This window comes from Paroedura picta, chromosome 6 (assembly GCF_049243985.1).
Source record: "Paroedura picta isolate Pp20150507F chromosome 6, Ppicta_v3.0, whole genome shotgun sequence".
Classification (NCBI taxonomy): Eukaryota; Metazoa; Chordata; class Lepidosauria; order Squamata; family Gekkonidae; genus Paroedura; species Paroedura picta.
In genome coordinates, this window is record NC_135374.1 from 92,751,336 (window position 1) to 92,767,556 (window position 16,221).

The 16,221-nt window shown below is 40.3% G+C and overlaps 1 protein-coding gene across 9 annotated transcripts in view; it reads right to left on the reverse strand.

Annotated features, from left to right (window-relative positions):
- Positions 1–16,221, reverse strand: part of ATP11A (ATPase phospholipid transporting 11A) — a 145,834-nt gene that overhangs the window by 57,752 nt on the left and 71,861 nt on the right. For 8 of the 9 annotated variants that reach the window (XM_077343721.1, XM_077343722.1, XM_077343724.1 and 5 more), the window contains exons 2-7: positions 15,660–15,782; positions 11,834–11,923; positions 10,409–10,489; positions 8,792–8,899; positions 941–1,069; positions 232–335 (exon numbers count right to left, since the gene is read on the reverse strand). In XM_077343721.1, coding sequence (XP_077199836.1) covers positions 232–335; positions 941–1,069; positions 8,792–8,899; positions 10,409–10,489; positions 11,834–11,923; positions 15,660–15,782 — 635 coding nt within the window. Of the gene's footprint in view, positions 1–231; positions 336–940; positions 1,070–8,791; positions 8,900–10,408; positions 10,490–11,833; positions 11,924–15,659; positions 15,783–16,221 lie in introns of those variants that run through there. The other variant, XM_077343729.1, reaches the window with a different exon arrangement.

The following is a 16,221-nucleotide window of genomic DNA, read 5'->3' on the forward strand; positions in this document are numbered from 1 at the left end:
CAAGTATTCTACATGTTCGACCAATGAAGCATGAGGGGAGGGGAGGGGAGGGGAGGAAACCAAACAGCTAGCAATATGTGGTGGCTGCTCAGTTCTTGCAAGAATCTCTGAAAAGCAGTTTCCCTGTACCCTCAGAGAGAAATCAATGTGTATACATGGAGCCTTGCAAGAGACATTATTTTAGTAAAGTCACCATAAACAAAAAGATAATAATTTACTGCATATTCTTACTTATATAGATCAGGCTGAGGTTGTTCACATTCAATGGTAGCGTGCAAAGTGTCAATATCTTGTTCACTTTGGAAGGACTTTGTATCTTGAACAGCATAATACGTCTGGAATGGACAGAAAAGGTATTGGTAAATCTCAATAGTCATTGGTTACAGTAAAACTAGAATAAGAGCTTCTGCCTTCTGTCAAACAGTCAATTATTTTTTAAGTTGTGAAATTCTTCAATTCTAAAGAATTATGAATTGTTTTAGTACCACAGAACATTTCCAACTTTGCAAAAAAAAATAATTATCTTGTATTAAAGATAAGATTCCGAAACTTTTTATGTCTTAAGATGATTTTGCATATAAAAATAATGTTTTTATTGTACAGAACTTATACCAAATGAATTATTCAAATTTAATTCATCTGGGTGGGCAGAGATCCTTACTTCACTGGTTTCACAAATAGGGTCATCCCAAAATTCTGGAGGCACGCCCTTCATGAAGAGTCAGTGCTCAGATACAAACTTATTGTCCAACTAGCGTATTAATTTGCTTTGGCAAATTTATCATAGCTTTTATTGAATAAAAGGAAAGAATAGAAAAACACGGTTCGGCTACATTTAAACTTGAGAATGACATATACTTCCATGCACAAGGTGTATGCTGTGCAAACCTAAAAGAGCATTCAATCTGGTCTTATAATGAAGTTTCAGACAAATTACTACCTTCTGACTGGACTCGCCATCCAAACTTGCTGTTGTAACAAAACATGTTCCGTCTGCCCGGCTACTTGACAAAAGTATTAAGTCACAAGGAAATGTGTCATCTTCTTTTACCATTACGATATCTCCAACCTCAGAAAGTAGGAAAACCAAGTGTTAGAGTAACAATTTTAAACCACAAATCTAACAAACTCACACTTCCAAAATATAGGTACATACACTATATAGGAATCAATGACACCACTTAACCATTACAAATGTTTGCTTCCTATAAAGAGCTATGAATGAACAGTAACACTGAATTATTATTATTCCAGGTTATAGTTTGGCAGCTTAACTGCAGACACTTTGATCCTGTGTAATTTCAAGGAAAGATAATTCCAGGTAAGTATGTTTGCGAACAGACTAATAAATATGTATGAAGAATCAAACCTCTAACCACTGTATTCAGGACTGGGGAAAGTGGCTGGTTACTTTTTTGAAGATTACATTTTTTTTCCTGATTTCTTTAAGAGGTTTTTAAAAGGTAAGGAATTTGGAAACAATGTCCAAATCTTCCTCTCATCTGCTTTTCCTTTTCACCTGCCAACTAGGGCCCTTCTAGGGCAAGCCTTGAACTGAGATATAACCCTGCTCCAGCTCAGTACTAGTAGGACGAAAGCTGCCTACTCGTAAATATTGTGAAATGCTGCTTTATTTTAATGCTAGTAAGGAATATTTCTCTCATCATCAGTTTTGATATTCTCTCCCACCCTGCTCCTTTTCTTCCCTAAGAAGTCATGGCTTACAATCTGCCCCTTTTCTTTACCATCTTTTTCTCCCTAAGAGCTTGTCACTTACAAAGAAATGTGGGGCTACTTTATATTTTGTCACAATTCTGTGGAAGAAAAGGCATTAGAGGGAGGCTGCATTTGACTGGAGCTTAACATCGTTTGGTTAACTGGCATTCAAAACCAGATTTAACTCTAAGCAGAATTATCCTTCTAGAAGGGTCAACTCTGTTACTGTGTCAGGTAAAGCCAGGCTACTCAGAATCCTACTCAAGTCTATTTGGTGGGGCTTAGTCCCAGGAAAATGTTCATGGGGTTGCACTGTTAGTATCTCCACTCCATAAAAATTATTCTGCAACACTCCCTTAAAAAATGCCCTTCTGGATAGTGGCTTATTTTCGCTCCATGGAAATTAGAGCAGGATGAAAAATGTGCACATTTTTGTAGAAATTACAATCATTTTTCATGTTGTTGTAGAGTAAGAATATGCAAAACTCTCTCTGGAGGAATAAGAATGATCATCTGGCAAGCTCTTGCTTTTCAGTGACCTACTTGGCCAGCAAAACAGCCTCTATAAATAAATGGCTTACAAAGAAATTAACACTCAAACATTCAGGCTAAATTTCCTTTTCCTAGCCAGAAAAGCTAACAGAGTATCCATGTTCAGAGGCAGCACATCTCTGAATACTAAGTAATGTGGACAGACAATCAAAAGCGTCTCAGCCTTCATCGAGAGCCAGCTTGGTGTAGTGGTTAGGAGTGCGGACTTCTAATCTGGTGAGCTGGGTTTGATTCCCTGCTCTTCCACATGCAGCCAGCTGGATGACCTTAGGCTTGTCACAGCACTGATAAAGCTGTTCTGACCAAGCAGTGTTATCAGGGCTCACTCAGCTTCATCTCCCTCACAGGGTGTCTGTTGTGGGGAGAGGAAAGGGAAGGCAGATATAAGCCGCTTTTAGACTCCTTCGGGTAGAGAAAAAGTGGTATATAAGAACCAACTCTTCTCCTCCTCCTCCTCCTCTTCCTCCTCATCATGTATTGCTTGTTGCCATCATGTATTGCCTGAAAGCAACTTTCTGGCCTTTGTTGGAAAGTTCTTTCCCTAACAGAATGTTCTCTGACAAAAGATTTGTGTGTGCGTGTGTTTCTGGATTTTAAAAAAATCCTGTTTTAAGAGAGCAAAATGCCTGATCAGCTTCAGAGAATGACCACAAAAAGGAAGTGCCAATGCATATATCCCCTTCTATGCCGCTAACAGTGATGTTGCACTTCTGAACATGGGGGCTGGGTGCATGCTCTGCTACTTCCTCGGTGCAGTTGCACTCGGCAGACAATCAGGTGATCCAATTGTGCAGAGGCAGGGGAAGGAGCCCATGCAGTTTTGGACTAAAACAGTTCTACTGTTGCTTTATTGAATATCAGGAACCCTTCTAGTTGCTTATGACAACATCTGGTCCCAGACCAGAAGAAAAAAAAATACAAAGATTATTCTTCTTGCAGTGTACAAGACCTTACAGGAGTTCCTGTCTATACAGATTAGTTTTCAAACTACCACAGTCCTAGACTAGAAGCCCCGTTAGAGATATATCATAAAGCCACAAGAGCTTGACATGACAGAGAATCATTAAAAAGAGACAGAGAGCTCTGAGTTAGATCACCTTTTCCAGGGAACAAATATACTTCTAAAGAAAATATTGGTTCAGTATCCTCAGGGGGTGGTAAGATTGCCCACAAGAATATGAGCTTTATTGAATCTTCCCTCACTCCTACTCTTCCTTGTCAACTACCTCATCTTTTTTTTACAATTTTTTATATCGTAATTGAGAATGCAGTGGAAGCTACTCAAAGCAGATTGTGCAGAAGGGCACTACGCTACAAAATTGGGCATAGGAGGCTTCTTGGCATGGTTAAACAAATGTACTCCAGGCCAGCCCTTCCCTTGCCTGCTATGAAACAGTCTGTTTCAGACAACAGATTTTGAAGAACCATTAAAGATCTCTATTTGTCAATTATTTAGTTTATAATTATACTTTAGAACAGTGGTTCTCAACCTGGGGGGTCAGGACCCCTTTGGGAGTCAAATGACCCTTTCACAGAGATTGCGGCAGGGTGAGCAGGTTGGGGGAGGCGCTACTGTTGCTGCTCCTCCAGCTGCTCCAGCATCCTCCCCGGGAAAAAAACAATTTATATACAATCATGAACAAAGGATCTTCACGCCATTGGTCAGTTTTGGTTTATTTTCTGTGAAAGAACACTTGCATCATTTAATGGTTCGGGGTCACTACAACATGAGGAACTATATTAAAGGGTTGCGGCATTAGGAAGGTTGAGAACCACTGGCTTAGAAGAAGAGGAAGGGCTGATTTTTAATTCCTCGCTTTTCACTACCAGGAGTTCCAAAGCAGCTTACAAACATCTTTCCTTTCCTCTCCCCACAACAGAAGCCCTATGCTCTGTGAGGACAGCCCTAAGAGAACTGCGACTGGCTCAAAGTCACCCAGCTGGCTGCATGTGGAAAAGTGGGAAATCAAACCGGGTTCTCCAGATTAGAGTCTTGCTGCTCCTTAGCCACTACACCACACTGGCTCCCATATTCATATTGGGAAGCACCAAAATGTCTTTGGCTTTCCCTGCTGGGACTGATGTGGATAGGACTGACATATTTGACAAAGCATTACTTACCTTCCATGTAGGATTTCAAAACAATGTGATAAGTAGCCTCACACTTTAAACAAGATTAAACAGTTTGGGGGTTTGTTATATATTCCTCTATCACTTGGAGGGGATTTAGAATAAGGGCTTGTTTCCACTTGCTGTGGCCAGCTGTGGGGACATCTTTGTCATCCTGGGGCTCCTTTGTTGTTCTTTGCACTGCAGTGTGGTTCTTCATCGGAGTAGCTGTGTCTAGTGGCTCCCAACAGTGGAAGCAACAGCTCAGCATCTGTAGTGTCCTCGGCACCTGCCTTTGAACTAAGGGCTCATCAACTAGCTTTGGATGATTTCGGTACTCCTCAGTTCCTTGGGCTTCCCCTGTTTGACTCATTAACTTCTTTGCTGACTTCTTCGGCCTATTCTGGATCCCCTGGAACTGTAACACTGGCCCATCAGTGCGGGGAGGGGGGGGAGATGGTTTATTGGTCCTATAGACCTTTTCAGCACTACAGACTCTACCTCTGACTCGCTGGCCTTGTGGCCACTTGGATGCCCAGTTGAAGGATTCCATATAGACTATCTTGGCTTACCAGCCTTTCATTGACCACCTGCTTCCTCCTCCAACTGGCTTGCCTATCTGTCCAGTGGCCAGCCAATCTCCTTCTGTCCCCCATCCCTCCTCTTTCCACTTCCCTCCAAGGCTCAGACTCTGCAGATCCCTGCTGCACGAGAGCTTCCCCTGCTGGTGAGTTCCCTAACAACTGCCTGCAGCCTTTCTAGGTCCTGGGGGGAGGCTATCCACAGAGTTTGTCCACACTCCCCCCCCCCCCCAATCTAGTGCCTACTGTATTCCTGAATGCAACATGCTTGGCCCCTAGTCAATAATAATCAAACATGGATTTTGGGAACATGGTTAATAATAGCCTTTCTGTAGTGTCCAGCAATCCATCATGTATCGCTCCTGGGACCTGGGAACATCATTTTTCTTGTATCATTGCACAGGCCCCTGGATCTGATTCAGGATAGGTCTCGGTTGAATCGCCTGAGACTGACTTATGGCAGCTGGTTCTGCTGGAAACAGCAGGCTCTGTAATTAAGCAAATGTAATCAGGCAAGGCCCCTGGGCCTGATTTAATACCAGTCAATCTTTTGAAAACCAATTTGCTATGGTGGAACAAACTGCTCCCCCACTCCATTTTTTCACCCACATTAATGTCTCAGGAATTATTCCTGTAGCTTGGAAACATGAAATAATAATTTCCATATACAAAAAAAGGGACCAAGAATGATCCTACAAATTATCAGCCTATTCGGCTGCTGTTAACAATAGGCAAGGTTTACATGGCCTTTCTCTATTCCAAGGTTCTGAACTAGGGAAAGTCAGGATCTATACTGAATTCTGAACAAGCATGATTTAGGAGGGCACTTCAGCCCTTGATCACTGTCTCATGCTGTCTCATTTAGCTGACAATATTCTTCTTTCCCAGTAAACCATTTCTATGCATTTATAGATCTTAGGGCTGCTTTTAATTCAGTCCCAAGATATTGTCTTTGGGCTAAACTACCTAAAACATCACTAGATAAAAGGCTTCTCTGGCTAATTTTTAAATCATGTGAGATTCCAATGGCACAAATTTGCTGTGGGCAGCTGACTGGTCCTAATTCCCTTTCACTAGGTGTTAAACAAAGCTGTCTTCAAACCCCTCTGCTTTTTAATCTTTATGCGAATGACACAGTACTACCATCTAGATCAGACGTTGGTCTTCATAAGGCATTACATGTGTTTACTGATTATTGTATTCAGGAGGGGTTATCACTTGTTGTTAGGTGCGAAGTCGTGTCCAACCCATCGTGACCCCATTGACAATGATCCTCCAGGCCTTCCTGTCCCCTACCATTCCCCGGAGTCCATTTAAGTTTGCTCCTACTGCTTCAGTGACTCCATCCAGCCACCTCATTCTCTGTCGTCCCCTTCTTCTTTTGCCCTCAATCGCTCCCAGCAATAGGCTCTTCTCTGGGGAGTCCTTCCTTCTCATGAGTATTGAGCCAAAGTATTTGAGTTTCATCTTCAGGATCTGGGGGCTATCAGTAAATTATGGTAAATCTAAACATTATTTTTGTCAAAAAGGCCTTGCTGTAGACAGAAGATTTGGACTATTAAGGGGGAAAACAGAGTAGGTGGTTCATTTTAAATATCTGGAAGTTATGTTCAGCCATAATCTCACCTGAAAAACCATGTTCAGCCAGCTGCTGAAATTACTAGGGCCAATATGAATGTTCTTTTAAGTTTTTTTTCTCCTTTAAATTTAAAGAGGTCAGTATGTACCTGCTTTATTAAGGCCTTTAATCCTAAAATAATTTAACAGGTCTTGTTTCGGGCACGCATTAGGATAAATTAAGTTTTTTATTCTCTGGATTATACACTGTTTCAGTTCCTGTGCCAGACGGCCGAAGTGGCTAGCTGTGTCACAAGAATTGCCCCTATGAGTGGAATTTGCATGGTGTTCATTCAAGTCCAGGGCTTAGATTGCTGCTATCAATCTGAGGCTGAAAGTCCTTTTCTCAGTACTCAATGCTTCTGCACCTTTTAAAAAGACAATTTCAGAAGTACTTGGGAGAGGTGTAGATAATAGGCTACAGTCTCTTGGCTTTTCCCTCTTAATGCTCAGGAATATAGATGATCAGGAAGTTGATCAGGACAAGGGTGAGTGACCTTTACCATGCCAGCACACTAATCTGCACCAAGTGTGTATGTTTCACTTTTGCACTAGGTATTCCTTCCTCTATGATCCCTCCCTGATATTTGAAACTTCTTACAATCCCTAGCTACAGATGGGCTTTTATGTTTGCCACGTTGAATGTTCTGCTGATAGCAGAATTGAGAGGACAATTTGCTAAAATCCCATTTTCAGACTGCTTCTGTGTATTTGGTGCAATAGAGACTGCAGACCACCTTTCATTATTCTGTGATCCATGCACTATCACCAGGCCTCCAGACTGCCCCTGTTCTGTCCAGATATCAGCATCCTATTGAATCCTGGGTGGTATTTCCTTTGTCAGCAGATTTTGATCCAGAAATAACAACTGGTTGCAAAATATTTGACAACAACAATGTCCATAAAATGCTGCTAAAATGAGTATTATCCTGCTGACCTTATAAGAAATTGTATAGGTCCACTGTTATATTTTATCCAATGTATTTTAGGCTTTAGTGAGATGCATATATTTTATTGTTCTGTATTTTGCCTTTTGCCTATTCTGTCAAGTTTGGTAATGTTGGTTTTGGTTTTTTGCCCTGTTGTGATATATTGGTTTTATGCTCAAATCCTTAAATAAGAATTTATATATATATAATAAAAGCACTTAAACTTCATGGATCAGCTTCCCCAAACAGATTTGCCTTACAAGTAACTACAAATACACCCAGCACTTTGATTTTAGAAAAGTCATGTCACATAATTCCAGAGCAAATCAGGTTGATTTATTTATATAAGGCTGCACAAAAAAAAAACACAGCTTCATTTGCCAATATATAATATATAATACTGAAGTGGCTTGGGATTGATCTATGGGATGTTTGCTTCCCATTTGCGAGGCAGAGGAAAACCCTCATAAAAATTATCAAAGATAATTGGGCAGGATAGCATTGCCAGCCTCCTAGTAGGGCCCACAGGTCTTCCAGAATTACACCTGATCTCCCAACTAGAGAGCAGTTACCCTGGAGTAAACGTTAGCTTCAGAAAGCCAAACCCTCCGTTGCCCAAACTGCTCTCCCCCAAGTCTTCCAGAATTTCCCAACCTCAAGTCAGCAATACTAGAGCAGGGATTTCCGATTAGGAAGTGGAAGAGAACACAATGTAGCAGCAGCTGCCCAATAATAGCTTGTTGGGTTTCATTTTCTCCTTTCTTTTTCTCAGAGAAGCAAATTTTTTGTAAGGTAGCTGCTGATTAAAATAAAAGGAGATATTCCTTTAGGAACAGGTAGGACAAGAACAGCTTGTTAAATAACAGCGAACAATGGTTAAAAGAAAGATTCCTCCCGCCCTGCCCTCCATATGTTTCAGCATATTTTGTTTCACAGTGTTAATCTGGAAGCTGAGGATGTTGGCCTCAGATTCTGCTTGCTCTGTAGGTAGGTGAAAGCTGGTAAGAATTTGGACCATTCCAGGGTCAGGATTGAAGGGAGAGAACTTTTGCTACAATTGAACAGCACTGCAAGTTCTGTTCCTTGCGATTTGTATTCATTTCTGTGATCTGAGTTAAACAAATTTGTGAACGGCTATATATTTAGAAATGTCATGAAGATGCGTAAAATCTGCTGTTAAAGGTAACGTTTGACTCAGTGAAGGGAATACATGAGCCTATCCCCTGTATATGAAAGATAATATACACACTAACGAAGAAAGCCCTGTCCAAGGCTCACAGCACTCACCCTCAGTTTGCGGCTCTGCTTTCTAACCAGTTTGCCATGTCGAATAAAATGAACAGGACATTGGTTCATGGCATTGTCAGCTTTATGACGAAGCCAATCTTCATAGCCCTAAAAGAAATAACTAAGTAAACATTCAAAATAAATAAAAAGGAGCATTTATGATTTGACCTACTGGATCTGTAGCATAAAATTTGGAGAAACTATAACGTAAGTTATTTGGTGGGGATGGGGAGAGGGTGACAAAAGTTGAAATGATCATGAACATTTGCAACTTCAATTCTTGATTGGCACCAATAATTATATTTTCAGGTGAAAGGGGACATACTTAAATAGCTAGTCATAAAGATCTAGTACCACTAATGCGAAATTCAGCTACAAATCACAGCTGTTGATTGCAAAAGCATGAAAATGCTGGCGATTGTTCTTCTTTTATAGCTGATGAATGAAAAGTAGCTAACACAAGCTCTTCTTGCAAACTAAACAATTAGGATAAAAACAGCAGTGATCACAGGTTAACTCTGCAGAGCTGGATTTTAAAAAAGTACTATTTCAACATTTTCTGAAGAGGCCAAAGCATTTTCCCATTCATTTGCAGAGCAGATCTTGTCTTTTGCCAACAGACTGATGCTGATATGTAAAAAAATGGAGTATAGTCAAAACAATCTCCAGTGTGTTACATTTTCAAACAATTCCCATGGTACATTTGTGAAATTCAAGGAATTCACCAGCTTTTAACACTAAAGGCCCATTATGTGTACCGAAGCCAGCTGCTTACTACATAGATTTCCTCCATTCTAAGCAAAGTTATGACCTGTGTGTTACAGCCACAATGAAGTTTGTTCTGAGTGGACAGTAACTGGATGCTTGGCTCAGAGCTGGGCAAGACTTCCAGCGGTTTGCCTGAACAGCTTCTGTTAATTATTTGCCCATTTCTTTGTGGTTTTAATCTGACCTATGACTTAAACCTGAGGCAGTGTACTCTGCATATTAAAAAGTTAGTGAATGTTTTCTCAATGTTTTAATCTGTAACACTTTGAGAGGGTAGCCGTATTGGTTTATAGCTGAAGAGCTTGACTCAAGTTCAGTAGCACCTTAGAGACCAACAATGATTTTTGGAATATAAGCTTTCAGGAATCAAAGCACTCTTTCTCAGGTAATGTTAACCTTTACAAAGTTTCGAAATGGGGCAGGTCATAAATGTAAATAAGTACATAAAAGGAGTATGAGATATACTTCAAGCAACCAAATGAGCTTTGAACTCACAAAAGCGTATACTCTGGAAACATTGTGTTGGCCTTTAAGGTGTGTCTGGACTCACATTTTGTTCTGCCGTTACAAACTAACATTGCTACCCACCTGAAGTTATTTCACAACTATGGTTCATGTGAAGGTGTTCCTGCCCATGAAGCATGTGATGCTTGAAGCTGAAAAAGCATGCATGTGCTAGTTCCAAGGGGCAGGGAGACTCTATTCTAGGAGAATTTTGTTGCTAGGGAGAATATGTTCATGGCTAGACTGCACAAACGTGGTCCCAGTGTGGGGCTGCACCAGAAGAAGCAAGATGAATAACTGCACAAAGCTGATAATAAATCCACTTTGGACAACCAAGGTCCCTACCTGTTTTATAGCTGTTACAGTGATGACAAAGAAAAGTGGAAGCCCACTTGTCACAGGACTAGTTGGGGTATCAATAATTAACTGCAAAACAAAGAATTATTGCATAGTTTTACAGAACAGCAATAGAAGGGTAAATACACCAAATCTTAAAACTGATTTTAAAAATGTGGTTCAACACTTCTTTTTAAAAGTTCCAGCTTTTGGCAAAGTATGGACTAAAATTAAACAGTAAAAATAGTAAGCTACAACCAACAACAACCACCTTTATTGGCATAAAAAATAGGACAAATCAGAATACAATCAATTAGTTCTTAGGTTCACGCAGCTTATTTGCCATTTGTAGAAGCTACAACCTAATGAACACCACATAACTTTTTTAGTAACTTGGGGGAGCATTCTGCAAAGTTGATCAATCAGTCTTAGCTCTCTGACGAGAAAAGCAGTGGCAGAGGCTGCTTTACAACAAGGGAAATCTAGATTTGCCACTACACGCACTCTCAATAAGAGTGTAGCAGCCAATTATGGTTCCATGACAAGCATACCTACATAAAGCTGACGTATGCAAAACAAATGCTTGTCAGTTTCATACTTTATGTTTTTAGACTGCTTAACTTAGCTTAACATGCACTACAAACATTACGCATTAAGTAGTCATGAGGTTCTACAGCCATGGCAATACAAACAAAGCCACTGCACTTAAAAGAAGCATCATATATATGGCAATTTGTGTATAACTATACGTTTCCACCCCATAGTCTTCACAGTTCATTTAGGACACATATGAATAAGACCCAGTTCCGTTTTGAGAACAACACCCTTTTGCTACCTCAGTCAAAGAGTATACGTTTCACATACAGAATGTCCTAGGTATGATTCCCCAGCATCTCCAGTCAAAAGATTTAGTGACAGGTACTGGATAAGACTTTTTCTTTGAAAAACGAAACACTGCTGCTCATTGGACTAGATGCTGGCAGCGGCTCATGGGAATTGTAGTCCATGGACATCTGGAGAGCCACCGTTTGGCCACTCCTGGATTAGACTATACTGAACCATATGAGCCAATAACTGTTAAAAGCAGCAGCATATGTTCAGGTGCTCATTTACAATCTTTAAACATTTTAGCTCAATGTTGGAAGCTTTACTTGCTATGAAGTGTGGTTAGCATGCTTCAAAATGCCGGAGACAAAATGTCATTGATTACTGTGGGACTTAAAAGACCTGCAATCCTTTCTGTATAAAATATTAGCTGCCAGATCAAAATTAACATACTATAAAACTTTTACATTTTAAAAGTTCTTTTGAAGATTGTACTGTAAGCAAAAAACAAAACAAAAAACAACAAAACTCCAACAATCTGGAAACTTATATTAAGAACAGGACATAGATATGGTATTAAAACAGAACAAAATATACAATATATCTTACCTGTACAAGAAAAATTATAAGAAAATAAAAGTTTGCTATTCTTCGGAACTGCTCAAATAAATTCTTCGGTACAAAGTTCCAAAAAGTGTACTAGAAGAAATAAAGAGAGAAGGGTTTGTGACATAGTTTACTACTACTGATGAATAAAGAAGCAATTGGTCCATAGAAAATTAATCATATCTAAATATTGGTTTATAATCGAGTTAAGTGTGACTAACTTTCTCTGGATCATTATCACAGCACAATAATTTCTTGTTATGAGTAAACACATACCATAGCTGCAAAGTAATCTAATGACCACAAGCAAATCTGATACACTGAGACAAGAAGGTAGCGTTGATAAGCTGTGTAGTAAATTACATGCTAGGTCTGTGAGGAGCAGGAGGTGATCTTTCTGATCATGGCTGTGATGTGCATTTGGGAAGAATTTGGTGGGAAGAAGGAACATGCTGAGTTGTGGGCTGAGGGAGTGAAAGGTGCTAAATTATCATTGCCACTTGCCATGACAGAAGACACAGCGCAGATCGGAAACTAACATACCATATATACTCGCATATAAGCCCACCCGCATATAAGCCGAGGCACCTAATTTTACCACATAATCTGGGCAAACTTATTGACTCTCATATAAGCCGAGGGTGGGAAATGCAGCAGTTACTGGTAAATTTACATTAATTGAGGCACCAGTAGGTTAAATGTTTTTGAATACATATTTCAAAGAAAAAACAGTAAGAGCAAAAGTGGGCCAGGAAACCAGAGCAGAACAACAGTACCTAAAGTTGGCAACCTATTACAAGTACAGCAGCTACCAAACTGGGAGAATGGACTACTCTAACTACAGCTACAGTGCCTCCCCCAGAACAAAACACTGAAATAAAGAACTGTAAAACTCAACACTGAAAGAAAGAACTGTAAAAATCAACTTTTAAAACAAACACAACCCCAAGAGGAAAAGGCAAATAATGCTGCCCCTCAGAAAAAAGAAGAAATAAATATTAGGAGAAACAGTAAATCCTAAAGCACCTCCAAAACCCACCCCACCCCACCCACAGAAACCAAACGAATAGTTTGGAAGAAGTGAAGGCCAAAGGGAAAAAAAGATCAGAGTCCTTCAGTCAAACTATTGCTGTCCTACAAGCAGCTAGAGCAAGCAAGCTTCAGCTTGCAGGAGGCTTGCAGAAGCAATGTAACCATTTGCTGGCTGAAGCAGGCTTTTATTTCAATTACCCTATATACCCACGTATATGCCGAGAAGCACTTTTTCAGTGTGAATACTGTGCTGAAAAACTCGGCTTATACACGAGTATATACGGTAAGTCAAGGTCCCAGGAACAAACAAGGGATCGTTTTTTGGAAATATGGGAAGGACACGGTATTTACTTGGGTAAACGGCTCAGGCAGGAAGCTCCCATTCTGGCTAGAGAGAGAGAGTTAGGAGGCCATCAAAGATGGCTAGAAACTCAAAGCACAGTCCATCTTTATAGATCTGCCAAGCTTGACACGATCCAGGCAGACCCAATGAATTTTATATTCCTCTCCTCCCCTCTGATTGTTCTAACAAAACAACTCTTAAGGTGGCCAAATTTCGTGTCTCTGTATGCTTCGCTAGGCAGCAGCTGGCTAAGACTTCTAATTATGTCTGCACGATTCACATCAGCCTATTTTATGATTCTGAAATCTTAGGTGCTGATGGAAGTGCAATCCTCTCGCGGGAGAAAGATTCTGAGCAGGCCTGTTTAGGACTGCTCTTTGGATAGTGTTCTGCCTCCCACTCTGAGGGAATCTTTCAACAAGCCATGGCCTAGATCAGGCAAGACACCTGCTAGCCATCCCCTGGACAGGGCTCTGTGCCTGGGAAAGAATGCGTATTTAGTTGCCATTAAATCTCAGTACTTTTGTTGGCTTCCATTCTGCTTTCAGGGACATCCGGAGATGTTTCTAGTCACTTGAAACCAGCAGCTGGATCCACGGTGCCAAGGCATCTGCCAATATCTTACGCATCGAAATTCCTAACAGCTATTATTAATATTCCATGTCAAGCTTGCTAGCATTACTCACATGCCTTTAAGCAAATGAACTCTAATATGACCTGCTAGTAACATTTCCACTAAACACAGAGTCAGTAACACAACCAGACAGCTCTCCTGACATGATTTTCTGACACATGCAGCCCATGTGCAGCCAAAATGAACCTGTTATCAGTTTTCAATGCCACTCTCCAGAGCAGCCATTTTCTCTAGAAGGACTGATTTCTGTCATCCAGTGGTCACTTGTAATTCCAGATCTCCAGGCCCCACTTGAAGATTCACAACCCTTTTCTTCACAAACTGTTTCGTTAAGATCACTGAATTTGCATTTATTTAGATGGGATATTTTATGCCCTTTAAAAATGCTGCAGGGAGACAGGGCATCCATTTGTGGACACTGATGAGCAGGACTTCCCCACTTTCCTTTCCGCTGCCCCTTAATATCTTGATATCAGTCTGCACAGGCACAGCATAGGACCTTGCATTCCCTTGGCACAGGGCGAATGAGGGCCTGTGTTGCGCCCAAAGCAGAAATTAGCCCCTTGACTGTACAAGCCCTACGCTGGGCCAGATTCCTGGTGCAGAAAAAGTCTAGGAGATCCTGTTGCAGGAAATGTATTCTTGACATGTTAACGTACAATAAAATGAGGAATATACATCTTTACTGTGAAGTTAAGGCGATAGACATAATTAAAAATGGAATGAATATTTCAAATGGGGTGACTACTCTTCACAACACTGACTTCACATTCTTCATGTCATCTGATAACTTTGGTGGGGGAAGCAGGAGAAGGAAACACATTCAGTTTCCAGGCGTTTCACTGGAAACCCAATGCAAGATACACACTGTCATTTATGGCAAGCCTCCATGAAAAGCCATGGGTTTCCAATTGCACTTATTTAGCTTTGTCACTTTCCGTACATTAGAAGGTTATATAAAGGTAAAGGTAAAGGTATCCCCTGTGCAAGCACCGAGTCATGTCTGATCCTAATGAGTGACCTTGTTTTGCTCATCTTGGAAGGGCTTACTGCTATAGTGTGCATGCATAGGAAGCAAGAATACCACATTTCCTGCCAGAGCAGCCAGGACAGTGAGGCCTTTCAGTAATGGAAAACATTTCTCCATGGCTCCAGTCCTTTACTTCTTACTCACTAATGTACACTTCCTGGTGCTTGGAATTTGTTGGTCAAATAATTGATTGGTCAAATAAATTGATTGATTGACTGATGGATTGACTAATGCCCCACATCCTCACACGCACAATTTTTGTGCATGTTCTATCCAGTGAGTTGAAAGGCAAAACTGAAATCTGCTAACTATTTTTGGAACTCTTTCTAGCAGTCAGTGCAGCGGAGATTAAGAGGAAGGAATATCATGTCAGAAAGAGGAAAAGTAAAAAATGCTTCAGAAGGAGGTCTGTAGTACAACATCCCAATTCGAACCCAATAACACATTGAGACCAACAAAAGTTTCAGGGTAAAAGCTTTTGAGAATCAAAGCTCCCTTTGCCAGATACGAGATTTTCAATGTAAAATTTAATTTGAAACTCATTGATATGGCAAACCGCCATAATAGATAAGCACTTATGACCATACCATTTTATTTGTGTACAAGTCAGAGATAGTTCAACTATTCGTGAAGTTTAATGACAGAAATCAGTTGTTGCTTTGTATTTTAATATATGTCTGAACAGCCATTGGTAAAAAAAAAAAGGAAGCAACAAATGCATTATTAGTGAAAACAAAAATCTGAGAGAACAAAATAGATTTAACAGGCAAACTAGGGGAAAATACACTACCTTTGAGGATACTATTCTGTTATCTGGATACCTTTGTGGAATGTATGCCTCAGTGCCTGGAGGAGGTTCACGATGCCCAATATATATAGTCCGATTGTCCACCCAGTTCTCTTCTCCTGCACACTGTAAAAGAAAGGATGTGTCATTTCCATTCATCCAGTACATGAGTCATACACTGAACAACCTAGTTGTATCCTCTCATTATCAACAGAGTTTTGATTTTCATATTTCTGTCAAAATTCCATTTCCGAAATATCTTTTCTTGAGGAATACATAGGAGACACACAGGAGTGAGCTGTCACAGTCCTGCCTTCACTAAGTTCCTAAAGCAATAACAACAAACCCATGTAATTCAAATCACTTATCCCTTAAAACAGGTTTCAATATACTCTGACCTCACCTTATGTTGATTTTTAAATGCATAAGCCATTTATCTAAATACTGAAGGCAAATCTATTTTCTCGGACACATAGGCTGCAGCCCACCTTGATAGGAAAATATTTTAACACAAAAAATATGAACTGTTAAAAGGAAGGGATGGATAGTGTTAATTAGGATTCAT